At 33.7% G+C, this 27,079-nt stretch overlaps 1 protein-coding gene across 1 annotated transcript in view; it reads left to right on the top strand.

Annotated features, from left to right (window-relative positions):
- LOC145292290 (ADAM 17-like protease) overlaps positions 1–27,079 on the top strand; it is a 371,483-nt gene that overhangs the window by 138,212 nt on the left and 206,192 nt on the right. Inside the window, exon 2 of the mRNA XM_080138616.1 lies at positions 11,548–11,617. Coding sequence (XP_079994742.1) covers positions 11,548–11,617 — 70 coding nt within the window. The remainder of the gene's footprint in view (positions 1–11,547; positions 11,618–27,079) is intronic.

Genomic DNA, 27,079 nt, shown 5'->3' with positions numbered 1-27,079 from the left:
CTCCCCTCAACTTCTGTCCTGGACTGTTCTTTGACTCTGTAACTAACCCGTATATATCTAAATGAACAGATTCTAATACGTCACTTACTTTCCTGACTTGACACGTGAATTCCAAACACGTGTTCCTATGCTTGATTTCAAGTGATTAGACCATATATAAATGTATGTAGGTTTGGTAACTAAAAATTTTCGACCCAAACCGATTAAAAAGCTTGCCCTATCTCTGAATACCCTTTATGTAAAATTTTAAATGTTTAGACCAGAAATTGTCTGAGTAATTTGGTAGAGACATCAGAGGTCAATTTTTTAAAAGCTTTGATTCCTATTATGATCTCTTAACATTTGTTTTGGACTCAAATCAAGTTATTAAGTTAGATCCGTGTCCAAGAAACCGATATCTAAAATTTCAAGTGATTAGACACAAAATTGTCGGAGGAGTTTGATAGAGTTCTCAAAGGTCAAATCGTTAAACTTTGACCCCTTAACAGCCAAATTTCTGGCCGAAAACGGATTACAAAGATATTCCCAAATCTGACTACCCTACATCAAATTACGAGTCTGTAGACTGAAAATTAACAGTTATTGTGTAGGGAAATGTGCAGACAGACACACGCACACTTTCATTTTTATAGATATATAGATCTGCTATCTGCAATAGAATCAGTCATTTTGTAATTTATCAATAATGGTGAACATAATTTGCTAATTATTTACGTTTAATTATTTTCTTTTAACTGTTTACCGCATTTTGATTTTTGCTGTTTTTACAAAGTCTCGGATGCTGTAATGTTCAGTGTTTTTCATATTCTTTTTGTCATAGTCAATACCTGATTGGCAATTTTAAACTGAACCCTTTATTTAACTTACTGTGATAGATTGCTTTCATCATATAAGGCGAGACAAAAATGATAAAAGGTATCTCAATGGCACGGAACAAATAACAATATCTTATGTTGGAAATATCGCCATGTATAATTTTCTTGGATGACAATTATCTCGTTTTCATGCTACTTTTGATTCTTTAAAAAACGCTGCACATTTTCTTGTTAAATGTTAAAAGGAGAGATTATTTGCACAATTCCGACATATTGGTGCAGCTTCTGCTGTTATGATAACAGTGCACTGAATAGAAAAGACATCCATCTTGATAATTTCTAAGGTGTTGAATATAGAAAGGAAGAGAGGAAGAGATTTTACAGGTTTTCAGTTTCATTCGCAGGTGCAAAACGATGAGACACGACAGGTTTTTTAATCAGCTTTTTATTTAGATGCATTCTCATATCTCTGTCAATCGGTCACATTTCAGTTTGAAACTGCATTGTCATAACAACATGCACAGATTAAGTGGATGCAACTAAGAATCACTGTACGAAGCTCTGTCAGTCGGTCTCTAAGGCTTGAAGTTTGAAATGGCATGTTTGTTGGTCTGCTACACTTGTTTGAAATGTCATTTTTTTTGTCTGTCGTGATTGAGTTTAAAATTACATTTCCGTTGGTCTGCCATGTTTAAGAATACTTTTTTGTTAGGTCTGTTTTTTACTTGTAATATTCGTTTTATATTTGATTAAACAGATTAATATCGCAAACCCAACTGTGATTCCAACCATGATGTCATAGAGAACCTTAAAGAAAGATAAAGGAATAAGATTCTTCTGGATCCACCTTGTTTGAAATTGCATTGTCATCACGACATGCAAAGGTTAAGTGGATGCAACAAAGAATCATTGTATGAAGCTCTGCTAGTTGGTCTGTCAGGATTTAAGTCTGAAATGTTATTTTCGTTGGTCTGCCACACTTGTTTGAATTTCCTTTTCTTTTGTATGTCGCATTTGAGTTTTAAATTGCATTTTCATTGGTCTGTCATGCGTAAACCTGAAATATCATTGTCATGTGTAAGTTTGTAATTGAATTTTCGTTGCTGTTTTACAGTAACTTTTAATAATTCGTCTGCTATGTTTAAGTTCGAACTAGCATTTTCGTTGGTCTGCCACATTTAAGATTAAAATAGAATTTTCGTTGGTCAGTAATGCTTAAGTTTGAAATATTAGTTTCGATAGTCTGTGTCATGCTTAAGTTAAGAACTGTATTTTCGTTGGTCCATCAAACTTAAGTGTGAAATATCATTTTTATTGGTTTGTTATGCTTAAGTTTAAAATATTTTCATTGGTCTGTGATAATTAAGTCAGAAATATTATTTTCATTGGTCTATCACGCTTACGTTTAAAAGTGAATGTCCATTAGATTTTCACATTAGTCTTTTATAGTATTTCCTTTGGTCTCTCAAATTTAAGTTTTAAATAGCGTTTTTGCTGGTTCATTATGTTTAAGTTTGAAATAAACTTTTACTAAGCCCATCATGCTTAAGTTTGAAATCGCATTTTCGTTGGTCTGTAATGCTTAAAATCTGAATATATATCGTCTGGGGATAAATGATTCGATAGATGTAAGTTTTAATGACAAGTTTAGATCTGTTGATCTCAGAGGAAGACTAAATCTGGTCATTATCGGGAGATGTCTGCAGAACAGGAAACTTCGATGGTATGGCCATGTTGAAAAAATGGATGAGAACTCTTTATTCAGTATATGTAAAACAGTTGAGGTAGCAAATCCAAGTCACAGGCAATAACAAAAAAAAAAAAGAAAAAGAAAAAAAAACATGGAGAGGAGGATAAAGATGGACCTGAAAAAAAGAGATAGGCTAACTTAGAATTCATTTCTTAAAGTTGTCCAATGCATGCTAGCATGTGAGCTGGACGTTGCAATGATTATGATTGTTGTTTTTGAGCATCATTAATTCATTTCATATAAATGAAATGCTTATTGTTGGCATTCATTTCCCTGATATCTTTCTAGTTAAGAATTCATTCTAGAATGATATCGGATATTTATTGAAGGGACTACGTGAAAGTTGCCTACATCCCTAAGTGAAAGCGTGGAACGATCTGGATATGAACTTTGCACATTCAGGTTGCCAATCTGTGTCATTACCCACTTAGCCACCATCACCTCTCTGATGATGATGCCACAAACAAGCAATGAATATTCGATGATAGAAATCCCTATGGCTGCCTTTTATCCTGATATCATTTATTTAAATCCATATTTGATATTCTACGCCTATACTCTTATTGTCACTGCTGGTGAAATATTAGAGCAGACTATTCGTACTATTTGCATTCAATGGACTACTTTTATCTTGTGTGTCATTTTCACGTTTCGGTCGATGTAATCTCTGACCTTCATATGTATCTTGCCGAACTCAGGAATTTGGACGGAATTTCGAACGGGACCCTTTATTTACTGCATGGGGTAACACGCGGAAGTAAATAAAGAGTTTTGTTCAAATCCCCGCGGTTAACAAGTTACACCTGAAGAAAGTTGGAGGTTACATCAACCAAAACCTTGCGAAAATCACACTCAAGATGAGAACAGTAGTCCGATTAATCCAAATAATACGAATAACCAATCCTCATCTCAGAAATTCAAAAATAAAGAGCGGATTAGTACTCAAGAAAAATGGAGAACACCATCAGTTAAAATAAATGTCAGTTTTATTTTAGTGATAGGTGGGGAAATACAGACAACATTTCCGCCCATTTCTATTTGCGGTAGATTATGTATGTGATAAAATAAGACAAACATTTACTGAATACAGTATTTCAAATGTTGACCCCTTTTGCGGGAACTCCCTTTTCTTTTTATTCAAAATAAGTCTTGTCTTCGAAATCTCAAGAATTAGTTCAAGGAAAACATGGGAAGAAATGATAAAAATGAACCTGAGAGAGAGAGTGATAAATGAACGCCGGAGTTATGTTAGTTAAGTCATTTTTAAAGCTAAATAACGTATACTAACATGTAAAGCGAACCTTAAACAGATGATGAGGATGGGAATAACACCAGTAATTAATAACTCCTCTATGACAGAAATTTATACGAATGCAGTTTTGTTTTGGTGATAGGTGGGGAAATAGAAATAGCGTTTCCGCCCATTCATATTTACAATAGATTATGTACATGATAAAACAAAACAAGCTTTTGTTGAATACCGTATTTGAAAGATGGATTCTTTTGTAGAAACGCCTCCCTCATTTTTTTTTTTTTTTAAGTAATTCTTGTTTATGAAATTCCAAGAATGAGTTCAAGCCTTCTCGTGATTTCACTCTAGCATCTCAAATGTACTACGGCTTTCACATGCTATTTCACATTTAATTAATCAATGATATTTTTTTCTTTTTTCTTTAAAATAATTGAATATTTCGTCCCTCTTCGTTGTCGCTTTTCCTTCAGGTAACATTTAATTTAAACGGAGTGGAAATTTGCAAGTGATATTTAAAGTTCTTCAGCTAATTTAAAACTTTTTTTCTGGTTGGGTTATTGCATTCCGTTCGTGTCTCAAAATCCAAAGAATAAAAAAAAAAAACCCCAATTTATTTCGTTTTTATTCTAACAATAAAAGGCGTCCTCCAAATGGATACTAAGTGCTTTCGTTGGAAAAAGAGTGCAATAACACTATACATCATCTGCAATTGATGTTACGAGCTGGAATGTCGTCAATTATTAATAACTTAAAGGCCCTTTTCGGCTAATAATGATCTCCTTACAAGTAGAGATGAACAAACAATTAAAATTATTTAAAATCAATTGATAAAATACACGCAAATTTTAGCTGAAAATATTTGATTTCTTCTGTGAACATTACAAATAATATATCAATTTAAAAATATCTTTTTATATAATTTTTAAAATGTAGTTGATTTTAATCAAATCTCACGGATAGATTTTATGATCTAATCTTAGCCAATGATTTTTAAAGATAATCTTTTCCTCATTTTAGTACATAGTCTACCTGCATTTCGTGTATATATTTATATACATAAGTGAACGTGTCTGTGTGTGTGTGTCTGTGAGTGTCTGTGTACATTTCCCTACGCAATAACTTTATCAATTTTTAGTCTACAGACTCGAAATTTGATATACAGAGTACTGTACGAAATATCGCCATGGTGCTTCTCCCCCCCCCTACATGTCTCGTTTTTGTGCTACACACAAAATCCAGTGGCTTACACCGTCATCGTACATTTTTTTGTTTTTCTTTTATAAAAATCTAAACTATATGTAAAACGAACTATTTTTACAACATTTCTGGCATGCACACACTTCAAAAACAGTGCACAAAATACACACAAATGCCTCCTACATATACGGGGAGTGTCCCAAAAATAAAGCCTCTTATTTTTTTTTTAACTAAAAAAATGAAAACCTACGAAGACGAGAGTGGTACCATTAAACCAGAATATATTTTTCTACATAGGAACCACCATTTCCCCATAAATAAGATGACGGATCTTTGCTTCTGACGCACGTTCATGTCAATGGTTGCTTTCTTAGAGTTTCACACCGTCAATATCTACAGAGAGATGAAACGTTCCTGAATACACAAGTTCAGTCATCATAATAATGCAATTTGCAATCCAGTCTGATCCATTTGGGCGGAATAAAATGTAGGAGGCATTATTTTTTGAACGTCTACTGTCTTACATTTAAGAAAAAACTTATTCCAGATCTACTTTTAATATGTGATATTTCAATCATTATTTTTGTTATTTCTTTGTTTCAATAATTTCTTCTAAGATATAATATATGGTATGGTTGTTGACCAAGCATACAAACACTACAAGGACTTATGCGAAGACAAAAGAAGGCGTTTGTGTTTTGCCAGTTGTAATAATCGTGGTTCATCTTACCTTATTGAATAAAAAAAAATGAAATTTGAATAGTGGAATCGCGGATATAAACAGAAATCGAATTTTTTTTAATCTTTGCATAACGTATCTTGATATATAGAATAGAAGAAATGGTAACTTCTCAATTTACCGACCCGCGATTTCTACGAAGTTACTCGGGTATGCCAGGCAGATAACGGGAATAACCGGAAACGGTCGGCCAAACTTTCCTTAACTACGAGCAAATGATAACGGTAAACAGAAAAACATGAAAATACAAAAACTGATTACATTAATCGCAAGTCTAATTGTTGTGGTCCTGGTTAGGGGTCACAATATTAAGGTAAAAGAATCCTGTGTTCACTGCGAGCGGTTAAACTGCGTGTGTGCTCTGCTCGACGACAGAAATGTCTGCTTACGTAGTGCCAGACAACTTCATATGATCATGGATATAGGAGTGTTAACTACCCCAGAACACCCCCCTCTGAAGATTTATTTCCCCGAAATATATTTTTTTCTCGAGTTAACCTCCAAGGGGTTCGTCAGATTCCTTTTTCTGCCCGACCGACGTATTTTGGTACTAGTTTGAGGGGTTCTAGGTCAAAGGCGCCATACAGTATGACCAACGTCTCTTCTTTTTAGTGGAGTTTCACTTAACTCCTTCAAAGTGCGTTTGTATATCTGGTTCAAGTGCTTCTTATGCATGGAATGTGGTCTTTCCACCATGTAGACCATACGGCCGATTCTTTTCTTGATTGTTCCTTGCCCACAGAAAGTATTATTATCTTTGTGCATCTGGAAGAATATTTTTTCTCCCGGCACGTAATTCTTCTTGGGAACAGTTGTCTTTGCAGATTTTACCTGTTTTGGCAATAATTTGTCAAAGACTAGATTACAAACACCACTTCCACCGGAGACATCTGGGATGGTGTATTCTTGTAAGGCTTTATGCGGTACATCTGAAGAAATTGTTGCAGCGCTTTTTCGGATGGAGAGTTCTTATCATTCTTCAAAGCCCTCTTCGAGGTGTCCACAAATCTTCCGGCTTGTCCGTTTGACCTGGGGTAGTAAGTCGGAGTTGTGATATGGTCCACTTGGAATCCGCCATGAACTCTTTAAGTCCCCGGATGTAAACTGAGTGTTGTTATCTGACACTAAAAAGTCAACCACTCTGAACCGTGCGAATAAGTTTTATAGTGAAGTCAGTAGTTGGGCTTTTGCACCTTAAGACTTCAGAGAAGCTGCTCATTACTATGAGGTAGTATTGTCTATCAAGTGGTCCCGCGTTGTCCACGTGTATCCGTGACCATGGGTAGTCAGATTTGAGCCATAGGCTGAATTGAATTGGTGGCGTTTAGCAGGTAGTGCACATTCTCTGCATGCTTTCACCTTTCCTTTAATATCCTTATCCATGTTTTTCCAGTACACATATGAACGCATTAACATTTTCATTCTGGTGGCATCAGGGTGTCCTGTGTAAAAGTCTTTAAAATTTTCTTTTGGAGGGTTGTTGGAACAACTACTCTCCCTATATAATAATACCTGGTCGCATGTTGAGAAAACCTCTGTTACTTGTTTATCAGTCTGCAGTTTTTCTTTGGTTTCTCTTATGAAATCGTCGCTTTCGGTTTCTTTCCTTATATCATCTAGAGTAACAGGAAGTTCTTTCAGTATTGCATAGGATCGAACTATAACCTCTCTCTGATCGTAGTAATGTGATCAAAGTCTTCAAGTGATTCACCATTCCTTGGTATTAACCGGGATAGACCATCTGTGTGTCTTAAATTCATTGACGGGAGTAAATCCATATCAAAGTCGAAATTTAGTAGAACTGTCCTCCATCTCTGGAGCCGCTATGCCGTATGTGTATGGCAACTCTTTTTTACGGACAAAGATAGAGATCAGCGGCTTATGATCCGTTTGAAGTTTGAAATGTTGTCGATGGAGAAATCTGTGAAATCTTACCGCGAAAATGATGCTTAAGTATTGTCTCTATCTGGGAATAATTCCTTTTCGCATGTAGTAGAGTTCTCAACGCGGGTGTTATCGGTTTCGTAGAACCGTCGGGCATTTTAATCAGGATACACGTACCGAGTCCATATGCGCTTGCGTAACTTGCGACTCTAATGTCTAAATCTGGGTAGTAATGGGTCAGAAATAGTTCCGATGTGAACATCACTTTTAGCTTTTCAAACGGCATCGCATATTTCGTGGTCCAGTTCCAAACCTTGTCCTTCCTAAGTAGGACATTTAAAGGTGCGCACAACGTGTGTATATTAGGAATGAAGGCTTGATAGTAATTGGATAAGCCTAAAAAAGAACTTTGCAATGTTGTGTGGCTCAGGCATATTTTATTATTGCTATGGACCTTTCTGGATCGGGCCGTCTACCATTCCGTTCTATTATCTGTCCTAGTTATTTTATTTGGTCGAGGAAAAATTAACATTTGGTGCCTTTAAGTATGAAGCCGTACTCGTTTATCTGTTCGAATACCTGAAACACATGTTTTCTATATTGTTCTATAGATTCGCTTTTCATTAAAATATCATGCAATGAAAAAAGTCAAGGCCGCTTAACATATTGTCGATTATTTGTTGAAAGATAGCTGGTGCGACTTTGATCCCGAAAGTTAATTTATTGAACTTAAGTAGTCCCTTATGAGTGGTAATGCACAAGTTTGACGCTTTTTTCTTTAACAGAAATCTGGAGGTAGGCTTCACTCAGATTTATTTTTTTAGAATATTTTCACTCTATTTAGTTTCGTAAAAGCTTCCTCGGGGCTGGGTAGCGGGTAATGATGATTCTTAAGTGTGGCATTCAATCCAGTCGAGAAGTCTGCACAGACTCTGATATCGTTCGACTTTTTCTTTACATACACGGTGGGGGCGGCGAACTAGCTATAGTCGACTGGGGTCAAAATTCCTGCTTAAACGAATCTATCTAGTTCTACGTCAATCTTTTTATAGAAGCAAACGGTTCGCTGCGTTTCTTTTTGAAATTTGAACTGCACCTCTATTTTGTACAGCGGCCTAGTTTGTCCAAAAAATCCTTAGGGAAAGACTCCTTCAGGTCTTTTGTTTTTCAGCTTCGGCTGTAAGGTTGTCCACTTTTTGAGAAAAATGGCTAATGGGCGAATCCCAGACTGCAAGTGTTTTAATCCAGTCTGTCCCAAAAAGATTATTAGTATTTTCTAATGCAAACACCTTCAGAGTCAGTGTTTTTCCCTTCAACGTTACGTTAGTGGTAACGTCATCTTCAAATTTTATTCTTTCTCCAGTTATTGAACGAGCTACTTTCTTGGTTCTCATCTTTGCTTTTTCGGTTTTGCACCAAGAATGGTGGTTTATGATGGAAAAATCTGTCAAGTTGAAGTCTAACATTCTTGTCTCCCATTTTTACCGTCACATACTTTCGTACATTTTCGCCCTATGCTCGAGTGCTCAGCGTTTTTACATTGCTCCTGTGGGTCCTTTTGCTCTGCAATATGGGGCTTTGTGTCTGTTGGGTCTGCACCAATCACATTTCCGGGACAGGTATGGACAATCCTTTTGCGAGCGAAGTTCTTCACATCCTTGTTATGGGTAACGGAGTAACTCAGGTTTCTTTTGGGATTTTTCCCAAGGATCATGTTTGGCTTTTCGTTTGACCGTTTCGAGAGTAAGAATTTTTGTTATATTTCTAACGTGTGCTACAATTGCCTCTTCTATTTTGGGAGTCTTGTTATCCGAGATGATTCTTTGGCATTCCTCAGCGAATTGTTGAAGGGTTATATTTGGTTCCTTTCCCAATCTGTTTAGTGCCTGGCGTCTGCGTTCAGCGTCCTTGGTCGGCATTAAGCCTTGAATAAAAATCAGAACCTTACAATTGTCGGCCGTTAATAAAGATAGTCCGAAGTTGTCACAGTGTGTTTCCGACTGAAGCAAATGTGGTGTAATCATGTCTTCTTTGTGGGTCAGGTTGATGCATCTCCATCTTTTATAAAAGAAGCTGATTTTTGGACAGTATAATTCCATTGAAGATTTCACTGCTTCGAAGGACAATTCGCTCGTCTGTTTAGGGATGATGTCGTTCACGAACTTATTATGATCCACAGCTCCCAATTTTTGTAATAAATGACGAACTTTCATCTGATCGCTCCATGACTTGCAATCAATCCTAAATACGTCACTAAATCTGCGAAAATAGATTTCAAAAGTCCACTTCTCTTAAGGACGATAGTGAAATGTTTCTAATGCTGATCAGATCGCAATTTGGGGAAAAAAACATTCTGGTCTGACTCGTTGCTGTCGTTCTTCACTATTACTTTCGTTAATAGTTCCAATTTTTTCATGGCCTGAGGCTGCATTTCCAATATTTTTTCGCTAAATTGCCTTCTTTCCTCTTCTGTTTCTCTCCTGTCTGCTTTATCTTTTTGCCACTTCTATTTCTCTTTTATTTATGTAATTCCGAGGTCTGAGTTTTGTAAATATCTCATTTCAATTAATTGCCTTAAAAGTTCTAATATTGTAAAAAAAAAAAAAAAAAAAATTAAACTCGCAAGACAAATCTGTATCTAAGAAATTATAAACAGAAAGCCCGCGACTTTACGGAAGATATGCCAAATTAATATTCACGGAGAAAAAAAAATCAGTAGATGTGGTTTTAACAGAAGAAAAATATCCAATTTTCCACAGAGAACAAAGGACACTTGAAGATTTATTTTAACTCTCTCGAGAAAAAAAAAACAAAACAAAAAAAAAAACGAAGCATTATGCGGCCAGAAGGATTTAGAATAATAAAACGAATTGAAAGCAAAAATCCAATCGAGTATTAACGTTGTTCTCCTGAATTCTCGCAATGGAATGAATACGGTTTTAATCCTTCATCGAGTCGATATTGATATTTTTACCGAGAAAACAAAAATCATGCAGACTATCGACAGAGAAATTTTTGGTCACAGTAAAAAAAAAAGGTGTTTTTTTTTCAAATATATACAGTAAAACGAATATGTGAAGGGGAAAAATTAATATTTGCACAAGCCATATTTGCAAAATCGGTCAGTCCGCAAGAAAAAGACTAGTTTCTTTTTTTTCTGTGTGTTTAAAAACAAAAAAAAATGTTTACTTTTAACAAACAGTCCAAAAATAAAGGATTTTGAATAAGGAAAACACTTTTGGGGCAATAAAAATGTCTTATTTCAAATTGCAACCATTTGTACAAACCGAACGTTAGAAGTAAATTAGGCCATTTATTTTTAGTAATAAACAGCATTGTATATTTTTTCTACTCAGTTTTTTGAAAAATAAACTTCTTTCAATGTGAGGTCGTTTTTTTCCATTGAAAACACTTTGTGAAGCCAATATTCACTTTTTTCAAAGAAGGTAAAAAAATACGAGTTCGACCAGAAGTTGGTTGCTTAGCCAAAGGAGATCCTTGGTTCTATTTTTGGAATCCATAAATCGCCAATGTTTTGGTCCTGGTTAAGTCAGAATATTAAGGTGAAAGAGTCCTGGTGTTTACTACAAGCAGTTAAACTGCGTGTGTGCTCTTCGCTCGATGGCAGAAACGTCTGGCTTACATAGTGCCAGACGAATCCATATTATCATGGATATAGGAGTGTTAACTACCTCAGACCACTAATGAAGACATTTTATTTTTGCTTGTGAGAAATAAAATTGTGGGATAAATATAATTTTATTTCGATGTTTTTTCTTTGTTTTGTTTTACTTTTTTTATTTTTTTATATAATGCAATTATACATCTAACTACGGTTTGTTGTAACTAAGAAATGTGTGGTAACAATTAAATATATCAAATTTTATTCAATTTTTTTTTCTGTTTTCAGAAATTTTCTTTTTGCAGCAAAGTTTATATGACTGCAGTGCTTTTAAATAAAAGAACCTCCTGTTTTAAAGGTAAGGACTTTGTTGTTCGTCATTGAATAAGAATAATAATTTGTAGTGACAAATGATGCATCATTTTCCTTTTAATATTTGTATGTGATGCAATTCAAACATTTATGTGTGCACTGTCATACTGCACTGTAATATAACACTGGCATAAGAAAAACTAAATTCTGTTTTCAGTATTATCTTTATCATGCTAAGCTACCTTATTCTTACATTTATTTCAATTTTAAAAAAATAAACACATTTTTAAGGCATCCTATTTTTCAATTTTTAATTCAAATCTTCTATTTTGTCATGGAAATTGCTCCAGACAAGGCATGGACTACTTGATGTGAGAAATTAAAAAGATATTACTTCAAGGTCAAAAACTTGCCAACAGCAATTGTTAAATAGAATAAATTTTGACCTAGAAAACAGCAATTCTTCTCTGTTTATCAGAAACATCGCCCATAGAGAACATGATATTGCTCAGCTTTAACAATTTCTTTTCTTTATAGGCTTTACTATTTTTATATCAATTTTGTTGCTATTACAAAGATGCATGGCTGATTACTGTATACCGGCTTACTTATGTTAACTACTGTATTAGCCAAGCCAACCACATTACAGTAATATTAACTTCAACATGTGGCAACTTCATATAACTCGGTTTGCAACAGAGCAGAGTTTCATGACCTCACACTGAAAAGAAGGAATATAAAGAGATGTTTTGTGCCTTGGATTGCGATGATCATAGCTAAAAATCAACAAAACTGACAAAAGCCACATAATAAATATTGGTAAACATATATCCAGTCTATCTACACAATGGCACCACTTTTAATCGTCAGTGTCATAATCATCAGTATCTGCATTAAACACTAGCATGTATTGGGTATCTTTTAGAAATTGACTTCCAAACTAACCTATGTCTAGCCAGGTCTTTATTTATCCCACTTTCTTTTAAACTCATCGTTATTGCTTTTTTTTTTCATGTTTTCCTTGATCTACCTCTGCCAATTTACTCTGCTATTTCAACTGGTTCATATTTATTAACACAAGCACCCATTTATATTCTTTCAATATGACCAAACCAACGAGGTTTCCTGTTCTGCATCATTTTTCTTTTCATATTTGCATGTGCATTTGTATTTGCTGCATTTCATAAATTTAAATGTCAGATTGATTAATTCATAAAAATAATACTGTTTCTTTCTTACTTATACTATACCTTACCTATTATTTAGGGTTGTAGAATATGCTGACTACACTTTTGCACTGAGATAACAACCATCTGGTGTCTAAAAGTTCTTGTGGTTGAGCAATCCATAAATCGTCTGGTTTCTAAAACTTCTTGTGGCTGAGCAATCCATGTTTTAGTTGCCTAATTGGTCACGAGATTTGCAACAATCCACTTTGGTTCTGACTTGAGCTAAAACGGTGAGAAAAGTCCAATCCGACCAAGTGCCTGGTCACAACATATACTAGCAATAACAGTTAATCAACTTTTTTATAACAGTAGAACCCCGGGATACGGCATTGAATATTAGTAACACAATACAGTACAGTATATAATACACATGTATATAATCAAATAACATTATAAATAACCGTAAAGCGAGGCAAATACCATAACCAGGGGCCGGAAAAACATCGTATTCCACATCGTAACTTGGAAAGAAAACGTATCCTATGGCCACCGTATCTCGGGGTTCTGCTGTATGCTTCTGCTGTATACTGGGTTCTCTTTAGATGAAAGGAATCTAATGACGAATGTGATTCTGTTTTATTTTTTTACTCATTTTTACCACAGAAAAAACATATTGTCACTTGGAACGTGCCTACTGGGGAACTGAGGGCAGTTGAGCGGTAAAATATCTGTTCACATTGCATCTAAACTTTGCATGTCAATACAGTAAAAAACAGCAGGAAACGGGGAGGAAATTCCAAAGTCTACCAGTCCGAGGGAAGAAACTATTAAAATAGAAATCTTTCCGGCATCTAGGGAGCTCAAAGGGTGGGATATTCTTCATTGGGGTGTCTGTGGTCTGATTGTTGTTTCTTATTTATGATTAATAAAGACATTTACATTCAGAATATGTATAACTGTTTATTAATTTCAGGATATAGATTTCGGACAGAGAGAGAGAGAGAAAGAAACAGAGATATATTATTACTGGTTGCTCACATTTTTATGTCTGTTTTTGTTTGCATAACTCACTTGTTTAAAAAAAAAAAGCTTAAAGTCTCATGACGGGCTTTGTATTATGTCTCTCCTCTAAATGAATTCTGTCCAGCTGCAAGTATACTAGATATGATTTCCACTTTTATTTCTTCCCTTTTGATGGCTATCTATATTAAAATCATCATTTACTTTCTGTTTCTGGCCAATTCAAGATCACATCAATATACGACATAAAGATAACTTTTCAAATAAAGTTTATATTTAAAAAAGATCATATGAAGAAAAAAAAATGCTTTACTTGTTTTCATTGGGGACACTCCAGTATTATTGGGTTATTTAATGCTGAATTCAATCATTTAGCTAGCGGATGTATTTCGTATCTATATTATTTTTACTGTAGTTAGCAAGTTAACATTGTTGACAGATATCCAACAAGATTATAATGGATCGTCTCAAACGTAACCTGTGATAAATTGCATTCTTCAGGTTGTTATCTATTTTTAGCAATGAATTAGTTGCCCTAAAAAGACTTTATAAAAACACCGTAGGCGAGAGAAAGGGGTCGAGTGGTTGGCAACAAATAAAACAAAGCGAATATCAAATGTCGAGAGCATGCTGTCAATTATTTTTTCTCTCCTAGGATTACACTTCCCTTCCCATGCCGGACAATTTTGAACTCTTTACTTACTCTTAACTTCCAATTTCCAGCCAGTTTAAGGTCATCTCAATATACGACATGAAGAGAACGCTCCAATTAAAATCTACATTTAACGTTTGTATTACATATTGGCATGTGTTTGGTTCCTTTTCGAAATTGACTTTCAAACTACCCTTTCTCTGGTCAGCTATTTATTATATTCAAATACTTATAGATTCATTTGTTTTCATATATTTTTGCTAAGCTGGGAAATGGGGTAGAAAGGGCTGGAAAAGAAGCGTTCTCAAGTTTTGCAATATGGTATTTGAAGTGGTACAAAAGGATGTCTGAATCAATTTAGTTTCCTGCCAAGATTCAATACATGGTGCACTTTTAAAAGATCAGTAATTTCACCTGGATTATACGTGATTGGCCTATGGAATCAGTCCTAGTACAAATCTTCTCGGATCTATTTGTAGGGATTTATGCTCTTATAACATTTAGAAAGGTGTAAACCAAACATTTTTCCGATGGTTAATCAAAAAATGTGTCTTTATCATTACATATAATATATTGTCTTTATCATTACATATAATCTATTGTCTTTATAATTACATATAATTTATTGTTCCTAAACAGTGTTGAATTTCGACCATGATTTTGATTTGCCATAAACAGTATGGTAGACAACTCCTATTATATTATTTCATTTAAAATATATTATCGCCTTTGCTGATTTTTATTTTTTTTTAAATATCTTATATTAGTAAGCGTTTGCAAGGGACTAAGTATTTTTTAAATACATTTAAATAATGTTATTATATTGCGACAGAAAAACAAACGAAAATTGACTAGTCAGAAGCAGACGGAGACGGGTATGCTTCTAATACATTTCTAAGATAATATGAAAAAACACTTATTTTATATAGTTCACATCGATTGTCATGGAAATCAAATTACAAGGCAAAATGAAGTTCAATATGCAAATCTTTTAACACTTATTAAAATTTTTTTTAATACAGCTATGAATAATTTGCTTTGAAACGGACAATAAATCACAATATGACATAATTTTGAATTGTCAATTTATATATATATATCTATATATATCTATATATATATATATAGATATATATATATATATATATATATATATATATATATATATAGATATATATATATATAGATATATATATATATATATATATATATATAGAGAGAGAGAGAGAGAGAGAGAGAGAGAGGCAGGCATTCAGAAATTATTAAAAAAAAAGAAAAACTATGCAGTGCATATTCCATAGATGTACTTCACTTTCTTCGACGTGGATTAACATTTATCCTTAAGAAAAAATTGGTTCAATCCATTTAAAATCTTCGGCAACGCACGAAATCAAGACAATTCTAAAAATAGAATTCAGTGATCACCTCTGTTTTTCAAACTGCCTTCATTTTGTGAGTTGCACAAAATTTGAAATAGATTGTGAGGGTGTCTTCTAAGTATTAGATTTCTACTCGTATCAATGAAACCATAGTAAGTCTTTGAGATATATAAAGTATAGTTTTTCAATAAATAATTTGTATTATTTGTATCTCTCATATTATTACAATCGGACACTTTTTATTTCTTTTCAACATACCTCGAAGCATTATATATATATATATATATATATATATATATATATATATATATATATATTTCATTCTTCAGTCCTCAAAACAGATTTTTCCTTTTTTATCATTATTTCTAAATATGTTCAATGTTATCTTAAAAGCTGGATAGAGGATAAATGTTGCTGTAGCTTAACCAGAATTTGATCTCCACATGACAAGCTCACAATCTCTCTCTGCAATCACTACACCACATCACTTACAGAAAAAAAATGGATGGTTGAATAAAAATAAAATTGTCTTTAACAAAAGGTTTTATTTAACTGCTAATCGATATCGTGACACTGGTCACATTCAGATTAATCAAACAAAACACCTATTTAATGCAGAATAAGAATGCAGTAGAAATACTAGACGATTTAAATAAAATATTTTATTTACATAAAAATAAATTACTTATTTACCTTAAAGTGAATGAGCAAGCTGTCACCCGTATAAGGTCCTTTTCAAAAATTTTTTTGGGCGGGGAAGGAACTTTATATCGTTGAAAACTTGCTCATTCATTTTTTTTTTTTTGTGTGTGTGTTAAAATAATTTATTTTAAAGGAACAAAAATATTTCTTAAATTCTAATATCTCAAATATCAAACAATATTTCCTAGGTACCAATATTATTTCATCAACTATGTCACGTAAGCCACATGTTGCACAAGTACAGAAAGTCAGTTCAATATCTCAATGGATTTCCATTCTAGAGAGATTTTTATATTTCCAACAGAAAAATGATTTAAAAAAATGCCTTAAAAGAAATTTATATTGTTGAAAACTTGCTCATTTATTTCTTTAAGGTAAATAAATAATTTATTTTAGTGGAAAAAAAAAGAAATATAATTTTTGGCTTTCTTAAATTTCTAACTTTATTTACAAATTTTCGCCAACTCTCTCTACCTAAATCTAAATACAGATTCCACGAACACAGGTTCTTTCCTAGAACTGCCAGCCTGTGGAACACTGTTCCACTGGTCTGCCTCCAGGCCGACTACAGTATGGTAGCCCTCAAGTCTAATGTAATCAAGTTCTTGTTGAAGTGTCCCCTTAAATAATCAAATTGTACCCAACATACCATTAACGATAATTACATTACCACGTTCCACTCATTAACCCTTATCCTCCAATGGCCTTTGGACCTTGATAAGTGGTAACTCTCTTGAAAAAAAAAATTAAATACAATCAAAATACAAAATAATACTCGGATTATTTGCATGAAACAAAATTATCTGCCAAAATTAACTATTTCTCCAAAACATATCTCATGCTTGACACATTCTAACTGCATCAGAGTCAAATACGTCCTTAAATGGAGCCCTCTTGTCACATCTGAACACCCTTTTCTGTCTCACCAAGGTACAAAACTGTTTTTGAATTCTAGTAGATTTCCCCTTCTCTACAGCCACTTTATCACAGAAGAGATGCTACTAGTCTTTTTCTACTCTATCTTTATTTTAATAGCAAATGCTCGGATGGATTTCTACCTATGGTTCTCCCCTGTAAAAAAAATCACGACGAAAACTCGTCAAACTACAAGCATTGTCAATAATTTCCCTTTCTCCCTTTATCTACTTCAAACTAAATAGACCTTCTATGAAATGAGTATCTTTCCTATGACCATCCGTTTGTAGAATACAATACTGTGGGGCTGTTTCACAGCTGAATGCAACATAGACATTTTCAAGTCTAATGTAAACAAATTTCTGGTGAGCTGTCCTTTTAAATAATCAAATTCTGACCAATTGCAACCATCATTACCAATCATTGCGATGTTGTCTCACTACCAAACTCCTTAACCATTATACTCGAGTGGTCTTTAGAACTTGATAGATGATGACTCCTTAGTTAAAAAAATAATAAATTATCCACCAGCTTGCAAATGTGTGGCAAAAAAACTTGTTTACTTTTCTGGAGAGAAAAATATGCAGGTTTTGAAAAAGCGATAATTCTTACAATCGCTAACTCAGCCTTTAAGCCAGGATTAATTTGTCATATCTATTTTGTATTTGTCAAATATAATTAGATTACAATTCGTGAATTTTATAAAAGATTCCTTGCATACCATTTTGTTTAAGAGACGGAGGCACCCTGTTTTAATGAGAAAATCATGTTGACACATTAGTTCTAGTTAGGTCACTGAAGTTAAGTGATATTGAGCCCGGCAAGTCCAAGACAGGTGACTGGTTTGGTAATAACGTACACTGCATGTGGGAGGTCAACGACACCTCCCTGTAAATAATAAAAAGAAAAAAAAATGACAAAATCAACATCATCATTTTTTTCTATCTGGGATATACATATAACTGATTACTGCTTGTGAATTTAATATTACACAGAAACTTCATCCTTTAGAACAAGCCGGCTCGGCTTGACCAGAGTAAATGCTGCACCAGGTATCTTGTATTTGAGATTCATTTATTTTCGGGAACTAACAAACACTATTATCAGAAAGCACAACAAACACTGCTGAATGGCTAAGGACGAAATTGTCAGTGATGTTTTTTTTTTTTTTTTTTTTTTTTTTGTGAATGTCAAAACGGGATGTGGTTCAGTGGAAAGATCGCAAAGTACCTTAGTCAAGTATCTAGCAGAGGATTGGTAATACACACATAGAAGACCTACCGGCAGTGATGGAGCATAGAGCAAGATGGCGTGAGAGTCAAAAGTATCGGTGGCACTAGCACTGATAAATGCCCCCTCCCCCTCCTGTAAAACAGTCACAACAAAAACTCGTCGAGCTACAACCATTGTTAATAATTTTCCTTTCTCCCTCCCCGTGCCTAAAAGTTGATTTTCACTCAAACTACCCGTCTGTGAAACACAATATCGCGGAGCTGATTTCCAACTTACTATAGCATTCTCTTGTTTCGAAATCCAATGAAAACAAATTCTCGTTGAGCCGTCCTCTAAATAATCAACTTCATCCAAACTTCCACCATCATAAACAGTTATCAAGTGTTGCCTCACCGTTCAACTATCACTCATTAAACCTTATCCTCGAGTGGCCTTTGCGTCTTGGTAAATGATGATTCCTTAGTAAAAAAAAAGAAAAGATAATGATGGAGATGAATGCAATATGAAGAAATAAGGTGTCTATAAAAATAAAGTAAATTGTGCGTCACAAAAAAGTAAATTAAAAAAAAAATCTTGTCAGCTTTCATGAAAAGCAAAAAGGATTCTTCAGAATTCCTGATTGCTTTATTCTTGGAGCTTAAATTATGATTGCTTTGGAGATTGGAAATTAATGATTAGAATTTGAATGGATTAATAATTAACCTTTTTTTAATAAGGGTTACTTGAGTTAATTAAGGGATCTTCTGATTAACCTGTAGTAGTCTCTATAAAGGAAATCCCCCCCACCAAAAAAAAAATCATTAAAAAAATAAATAAGATAGAATATACGTGAAACTAGGAAGCCGATTTTAATCTTGACAAATCATAGCGTTGTTTCACCTTACGGCATGTCAAGCTATTTAAATATTTAAAAGAAGGATTGATAATTTGGATTACTTGGATTATTCAGACTACCGTTCTTCTAAGTTTCGATCGATGTAACCTCCAACCTTCTTCAGGTGTATTTTGTCAAACTTGATATATTTTTCCATCAAATTTCGAACCGAACCTTTAATTTATTTCACGGTATTAGTATGCTCTCGTTTCATTAGCCATGGTTGGGTAGAAGTTTTCAGTAAGTCGCAATTGGATTCTTAGTATCGTCGGCATTGAAAAGTGTCACTTGGGAAGTAATTTTACCTAGATCTTTATCTGTCAAGCTACGAATCTTTGGTGGTTCCGTTTAAAATTCTGCGCAGATTGTCAAAGAAGAAGGTCGTAGTTTACATCAGCCGAAATGTTGTAAGAATAACATGTAGGATGAAAACAGTAGTCCGAATAGTGTGAGTAAAAACAACTTAGGGTTCTTATTTACAATGCCTTCTCACGGGACAGAGTTAGCCACCAGGGTCGTTTTTTAATGTGGAGAAAAGGAACAAAAATTAAAAATTGTCTCAATCGTGAAGGATTTCTGCTCCACTGAGAAAGAACAAAAAATTGAAGTGCAGCATCTGAAGAACAGATACTACACTTTAATCTTGGCCCGAAGAAGACCGAATTCAGTCATTTTGGAAAAAGATTTTATATTTTAAGTTCTTAATATCGTCAGATGTTTATTCATGGTGTATCCTTTATCTAGTTTTCCATGAGTTATGTGTAGACTCGAACTGAAGAGAAAGTGGAAGAAAATGTGAATGGAAGTTGTATGCCCTCCCTCTCTTCCCGCCTTTCACCTATTCCCCACCTTCTCCCCTTTTTACATAATTCAAGTAGCACTCTCTTTCCACTACAACTTTCGCACACATTTTCCCTCATTCCCTCTTCGTTTTACATCCTCTCTCCTATCTGTATTACCTTCCATGCTTTACTGCATAAAAAAATTATTTCTTTTCAATAGAATTTAGTTACCCTAAATCATTATAGTTGTATGAATTGATCGAAACATCTTGATTCTGAAAATCTTGGTAGTGTTTATATATATATATATATATATATATATATATATATATATATATATATATATATATATATATATATATATCCGTTAGAAGCATTGACTGAAATTTGAACAATAAAATATATATTGAATACGTTTGAAGCCAAAATTTCAACGCGAAACTACTACAATAAACAAGTGTTTATTTTTATAAATATATTTTGGAGTAAAACTCCCTTGTCAATTTCTTAAAAATAAACACTTGTTTATTTTACTAATTTCGCGTTGCAATTTTGGCTTTAAACGTATTCAATACATATTTTATTTTTTCAAATTTCAGTCAACGCTTCTAACGGATGAAAAAAAAAAAAAGAAAAAAACTACGCGGATTTTCAAACCTTAACTCTGATCTAATAATTATTTAAAAAAAAACAAACATTTTCACCTGGTCAAAATGATAAGACCACTGATAATTTATCTAACAAAAGGCAATTATAAATTACTAAAAAGGATCTCAGTATTTAGTATAGCCTCCATTATTTCGCTACAAGATAATGATCATTAGAAAAGTTGAAAAAATTAAAAAAGGGCTTAAGTAAACAGAAGAATTTTGTTAATTTAAACAATGTTTGCTTAAATGAAAAAATGCTGCCTAAATGTAGACAATATTTTAACATACTTAACGTAATACAATTTAAATCTCACGATACCACAAGTAACGTCATAAAACAGAATTTTATTATATTAAGTATTTTAAATTACTTAAGACTTCTATCCGGTCATGGCTGACGGAATGAGAACATGCTATTGCTACTCCTGTTGATTAAATAAAGAGTTCCGTTTAAGAAATATGTACAGATTCCCGCTTTCAACAGAAAGATTTTCAAGTTCAAGATACATCTGAAGAATGTTGGGGGTTACATCGTCCAAAATGTTGTAAAAATAACACTCAAGATGAGAACAGTAGTCTGAATAATCCAAATAATACAAATTATCAATCCTCATCTCAAAAATTCAGAAACAGAAAATACCTTTTTAAGCCTCCCCCTTTGTTGTTCTCTTCAACTACTTCAGGTCATACTTGATTCAAATTCTCTGCTTCGACATTAATATTTTAAATTACAATACAACGCCAGTCTTTAATCCTTTAATAACTTTATCGGCAAGTAGTTCATAAAATTAGTTCAAACGATCGAGTCATTAAAAATTCTAGTTTAGACAGTGCAGTGCATGAAAATATTCACAAAATGTTAATCAAATCGACTTTGTAGATAGAATAATTAATCGTTTTAGCATTTTCTTTTTGTGCGTGTGCGTTCTTTTTTTTTTCCTTAATTTCACTTGGATGAATATCGAGTTTTAATTAAGTGAACGATGCTTTTATCACTGACCGCTGATTTTTGTTGTTGTTTTTTTTTTTGTTTTTTTTTGTTTTTTTTTACAGAAAGCCTTTTCTTTGTTGGAGTTCTTGAAACGCGATTTTTTCAATATTTACATTGTTTTCTGTTCGACTATTGTCATCATCAACATTAATAGCTATGTTAATACTTGAAGATGTAAAAAAAAAAAAAAAAAAACGGCATAACCACGTCGCCATACTGGTATCACCAAAGTTAAGTGACATTGAGCTTGATGAGTATTAAAATGGGTGGTCATTTAGGAATACTAGATGCTGTATGTGTTCTCTGCTTATTTCAGCATTGTTTTCACTTACCCTAGACTTCTCTTTCCACTGGACTCAAGCAGTGGCAGTGCCGATTCAGGAGAAGTTGGAAATTGCACAACCCTTGCCTCACAGTTACATACACAGCTACCCTAACAGAGGGTATCTATTGTCTCTAAGGATTGAATGGAAAACCCGCCACAAGACGGTTAATATTAATTCGATTTGAATCTAACGTTACAGACGTTTACACGTTTACATGCGTAGACCCAACACATTGTAATAAAGTACATTGCAAGAAACACAAGACAAAAAATAACTCGACTCCTTTTTTTTTTTTTTGTAACAATGAGATTTATTTCCTCATTCACCCGCCACGCGTGACTTCTCGTGACGTCACCCACGTCTCTAACGTGATCGTTTCCTTTTCGTAGTCTTTTTTATTTTTCCTTACCGTGACGTCATTTTGTACACGGCTCGGCATTTGCATAAATGCGTCCGCGCTCTGTAACACAAATAGGAGAGTCTTTCACCACAATAATGTTCCCTTATAACGATTAAAACCAAGATATAATAATACTAAACCTTATTTCTAGAATCCTTATTCCAATTACATGATTTGGATTCTAGAAAATTACAAAAATTTAAGGCTGAAGATTAAAGGGTCTCACAAAGAAATTGGAATTCAAGAAATCTGCCTTAATTGGTGTCGAACAACTATGAATTCAATTTTATACAAATCTGGTATATTTAGATTGTCAAATAAAAGGTTATGTTCATATTATGCTCCCTGAAACTCTTAAAAATAATTAAAAGAAACTGAAATTTGAGGAATACTTTCCAGTTGACTATAACATTGTCAATTGTAGATCTAATGTAAATAAGTTCTTTTTGATCTGTCCTCTTAAATAATCAAGATCTACCCAAGTTCCACTATTACTGATTATGTTGTCTCACCATCTTATGAACCATGCTAAAAACGTAGCTCAGAATGGTTAAGCCAGATATCGAACCAACTATGGGTCCGACAATCTATGGTGTTTGCCGTTGGAACCATGATTAACTGTCAATAGTTTCAGCTTTGGGGATTGATCGCCGGACTTGGTCAGCTGTCGTGCAAGATGCAGTGAATTCATTAGAAGGAGCCGGTTTAATCGATTCTTGAGTGCAATTTTTTACAATATTTCAGTTAACGTAACCTCCAACCTTCTTCGGGTGTATCTTATCAAACTCTGGAATTTTTCTGTCAAACTCAAATCTTGATGGGATTTCGAACAGGACACTTTAAATCCTTCATAGCATTCTCTTGTTTCATCAGCCATGACTGGATAGAGGTCCTAAGTAATTGTTAGTTACTTGGAAAATAAATTGTAAAAGTTATATTATCCTGAAATTTCAATTCTCAGTGTGGGCGACTGAAAATTACAATTGTGAATTACTTTGGGCTTTTATCTAGTCATGACTGACGGAACAAGAGCATGCTACCTCCGACCTGTAGTAAATAAAGGGTTCTATTCGAAATTCCGTCCAGATTCCCGAGTTCGACAGAAACATTTTGGAGTTCAACAAGATGTACCTGAAGAAAGTTGAAAGTTTCATCGACTGAAACGTTGTGGAAATCACACTCAAGTTGAGAACAGTCGTCCGAAGAATCCAAATGATACAAATGTCTCTGTGTTTATTAAATATTGTTTATCTGCCACACATCGAGGCAGAGTTATACAAAAAAGATCAGTTAATTGTAGGAATCAAGCTCCTCCAAAATGGGAGCACTCTACACAGATGAAAAATCACTTTTTTAAGGGAACTTTAAACAATCGACAAAAGCCTTCCTCCCCAAAAAAAAGAAACACACTTAGATAAGATGGTATCCTTAAACCGATCCGAACAGATACTATGCTTCGATCTTTTCTTGAATTGTAGAGTATCAGATAATTACTGGAGAATTCCCTTTTGTGAGTATCATTTTCCTGGGTTTTATTTGTTTTGTTTTATTTTACTTCTGCTATTTATTCACCACTTATCATGGTCAAGATTTGATTGATTCTAAGAGTTAATGAGTCAAAAGACGAAGAACACTATGAAATATTGATCAATGCTATGAACTACGATTGATTACTTATGAGGCGGCTTATGATAAGAACGACATGGGATTTAAAGATGGCGAAGTTGTAATCAGCAGGGAAACAGCCCAATGTGTTCCACAGACGTACTGCTTTTAATTTCAATGGTGGATGTTTAATTCCTGTTCGTAAATTAATGAATATCTTCATTCTTCCACAATTAGTAAGCAATAACCAGGAACTTACTCACTCCATTATTTTGGAGCAGTTTTGCTTGTAAAGACACTTCATTTGCATCTTGAAAGAACCTTTTGAAAAATTTAACACATTCTAAAATCATTTTGGTCCCTATTTACTTGCTTCCTCACTGCTGGATAAAAGCTCATCTCTTTACTCCTTGGTTGCTGCAAAAAAGGAGTGATTCTTTTTGTAAAGCCGTGACAATGACGGACTTTGGTATATAAACCCTAATTCCGTTTGACTAAAGATTACTTGCCCAAATGAATTATTGCCTATTTTTTGGAAGTACTTTTTAAGTGATATGTAGAAATAGTCAATTTTCTTGATAGAATGATTAATCGTCTTGCCTTTCTTGTTTCCTGCTGCTTAAACACTGATGAATATGTGCTTTTAAGTAAATGGAAAGTCTTCATTAAATCTCTTTTTAGATTTTCATCGGTTTATACAAGAATTACTTGTTCAAATGGAGTTATCATTCTTAATTATATTTCCTTGTGCCTACTAGATACTCTCATCGAGGATCTAAGGTCTCTCTGTATAGCGGTTTGTCAGTTTGGCATGAACATACTTCAAGTAAGCCCTGACTAAATATTCAAAATAACAAAGTATTTTAGACCAAAGTAAGATATTCTTGGTTTAATTGTGAGGATTGGTGCACGATCTCTATATGATGTTGGCTATAGTAAAAACACTAAGTTGGATGCCCCACTAGACTAGATGAATTTTTGTCCTGGTAAGACCAAATGACGACAAGAAAGATATATTATAACATAGTTGACTAGGAGTTAGTGAGAGGAAAATTAATGTACCTAACTTCTTTACTAAGTTAACGTTTGAGAGGTAAAAAAGAACTTTAATTGAATATTCAATATGCATGTATCTCATATAGAAATCAAATGTTAGTCTTTAGGTGTCCCCTTGATTTTTTAGTAAGCTGAAGTAAAACGAAACAAAAAAAAATCACACTAAACTTGCCAATCATATAGTTAGATGTAGTAAAGTGTTTAAAAAAAAACAATTCTAAGAATGAGTAATATGTAAGGAAACATCCTAAAAAATATAACGTGTAACATGTGAGGAGACAGATTATTTAATTGAAATTCATTATTGAAATGAGTATTATTTATTAATTTATTTATTGCGGACTATTATCCTTATCTTCCTTGGTTGTTGTTGGTGGTGAGATGATAACAACCTTGGATGGCAGTAATTGCTGAGAATGTAGTTAGGAGTTTCGAAGATCCTATCCCGTCATGGTTACCACTTGATGAAAGTCAGAGGAATAGTTGGCCGAAACATCGTGAAACAACAACTAAGAAAGATGAGCATAATAGTCCGCCATAAATAAATTAATGTCAGGAGACATTGAAAATTATTCTAATTTAGTTTTTTCTTTACAGGAAAATGTAGTTTTGAGACATACAATATAAAAGAAAAAACGCCAATAATATATGTCCTGTCTACCAGTCCTTTGAAATTAACCACCTCCACCCTTTTTACTCAACTTTAATTTGAAGAAGTCTAGTAAGGAAATTGTTAGATATAAGAACTTCATAAACGTGCAAAAAATAACTATAAAAGGCAAATAGATAAACACAAAAACAAATATATAATTGATTTATATACCCAGCATAACCAAGATGTAGTGTAATCATTTTACTTTAGATTTTTAAAAAAGTTAATTTTTAAAACTTGTATAAAAAATTACTAGTAAGTGAGACAACTCTATCTATATTCTTACATCAAAATATGAGTTATTCTCCTTGCTGATTTTTTTAGTCCAATAATTAGAAAATGCTTCCATCTTAACAGTTTTCCAAATAAACTATTGCAAAGCACATCATTATTAGGTCTGGCACTATCAACCAAACTCCAACCTCTGTCCCATCACCAAAATGTTGCATCTCTCTGCCTGCTTTACAAGTATTTTAATAATATGCTCTGACGAACTCCAAGCACTTGTACCCTTGACTAACCTGGCAAGCAGCAAAACCCTACCCCTACACCATAGAGATCCTTAGATATCAGAAAGCCTTCTACTGAAATAGTTAATTCACTCGAACTCCTAGATTCCTAGGATTTCCTCCTGGGTCCCTGTTCCCCTGACTGTACTGACATGCAGAAGTTCAAGTATAATGTGAACATCTTGCTGCTCAACTCTCTACATAGCATCATTGTAAATCTGGTTCCAAATAGTAGCTTCATGTCAAAGTAGCAAAGTGCCTTATTTAGGATGAAATGACAGTTAAAAAGGAAGTGATTTATATATATATATATATATATATATATATATATACAGGGTGGGCCAAAATAAGGGTCCTATCTTTAAATTTGAATAACTTCCACAAAATAAAAGTTAAACTCACCAAACTTTATGTGTGTGTAGACTGACCCTTCCGAGATTTTTTTGAAATAAACAAAACAAATTTTGGCCGAAAAACACTTCTTAAAACTTACACGAATTTATGAATTTTTAAAAATAGGACCCTTATTTTGGCCCACCCTGTATATATAATGAATTGTTAGCTATTCCGGCTCATTTATCAAATTTTGACTG

Source organism: Euprymna scolopes, chromosome 13 (assembly GCF_053919585.1).
Source record: "Euprymna scolopes isolate OS-2025 chromosome 13, ASM5391958v1, whole genome shotgun sequence".
Lineage (NCBI taxonomy): Eukaryota > Metazoa > Mollusca > Cephalopoda > Sepiida > Sepiolidae > Euprymna > Euprymna scolopes.
Note: the sequence above shows the minus strand (reverse complement) of the source record. Positions and strands in the feature narration are given on the sequence as shown.